Source organism: Rhinopithecus bieti, unplaced genomic scaffold (assembly GCF_001698545.2).
Source record: "Rhinopithecus bieti isolate Rb0 unplaced genomic scaffold, ASM169854v2 scaffold_76469, whole genome shotgun sequence".
Classification (NCBI taxonomy): domain Eukaryota; kingdom Metazoa; phylum Chordata; class Mammalia; order Primates; family Cercopithecidae; genus Rhinopithecus; species Rhinopithecus bieti.
Window position 1 is genome coordinate 1 of NW_016872720.1, and position 1234 is coordinate 1234.

At 54.1% G+C, this 1234-nt stretch overlaps 1 protein-coding gene across 1 annotated transcript; it reads right to left on the reverse strand.

Moving 5' to 3' along the window:
• Positions 1-7: 7 nt before the first annotated feature.
• Positions 8-495, reverse strand: LOC108525611 (uncharacterized protein FAM120AOS-like). The gene is given in 1 exon segment (XM_017866529.1): positions 8-495. A coding segment is annotated over 1 exon segment (222 nt). The 3' UTR covers positions 8-273.
• Between the last annotated feature and the right edge of the window lie 739 nt (positions 496-1234).

Genomic DNA, 1234 nt, shown 5'->3' on the forward strand with positions numbered 1-1234 from the left:
GCACAGGGGCTCAGTCGCTGTTTGTCTTATTTTCTTGTTCACTCTACTCTGACTGAGGACATGTCACTTTCTCCTCTTGACCTTCACATTCAGATGTGTTAATAGAAGTGGATAAAGACCACTCTAGCTTTAAAACACCCTCCAATATAGAGAGAACTCTGAAACCAGAAGCAGAAGCTAAGGAATGGTGAATAGAGCATTTTCCTTCACACAATGGGAATTAGGGTGGTATCCTGTCCCTTGAACGCCTCTGCAGAATTTGACCCTACTTTTTCAAACTGGACTCAAGAATGATCTTAGTGTTGGTGGTTTTGTGGTTTTCCTTGAGACTTTGTTATTGACAGAACAGCTTCTGGAAATCTTTTTCACCGGGAGTATGGGGGCTTCTTTGACCAAATCGTGCGCGTGCAGGCTCCATGTGCTGGGTAGCAGCTGTCCGGCCACAGCCTGTGGGTTGCATCCTGCTCCTTTACAGAGGTTTCCTCAAAGCTCCATCTTATCCCCGATTCCCTCAGGAGCAGGCGAGCTCTTCCCCAGGACCTGCTTCGCGGCTTCCCTTCGCTCGAGTACCACTGGGCGGAGGCGGCGGCGGCGGCCTCTCTGGTCCTGCGGGGAACAGGGCGCAGGGAGGGGAGCGGCGGCCGAGGGGCCTGAGGTGGGCGAGCGGCCTGTGGCCTCCAGGCGCGGCCTGCTCCGGCTCAGGCGCCCCTGGATCCCGCCCCGCCCGAGTCCGGGCCTCCACCTCCGCGGCAGCCGCCTCCGGGAGCCCCGAACCACATCCCACCGGCGCCGCCTCTAATCCTCCCTTTTTCTTAAGGAGGTGCAGCTATGGGTAAGTCCATAGCTGTCTTGAGATGACAGTTGCCTTGAGAGAGGTATTGTCCTGTCTTTCCCTGACAACACCCTGCAGTTTAATTTAATTAAGTTAAATTAAGCAGCTGACTGCTCAAGAGTTTTCAACAAGGCCAGGCACAGTGACTCACGCCTGTAATCCCAGCACTTTGGGAGGCCAAGGCGAGCAGATCATGAGGTCAAGAGATGGAGACCAGCCTGGCCCAACATGGTAAAACCCTCTCTTTACTTAAAATACAAAAATTAGCCGGGCCGGGTGCGCTGGCTCAAGCCTGTAATCCCAGCACTTTGGGAGGCCGAGACGGGCGGATCATGAGGTCAGGAGATCGAGACCATCCTGGCTCACACGGTGAAACCCCGTCTCTACTAAAAAATACAAAAA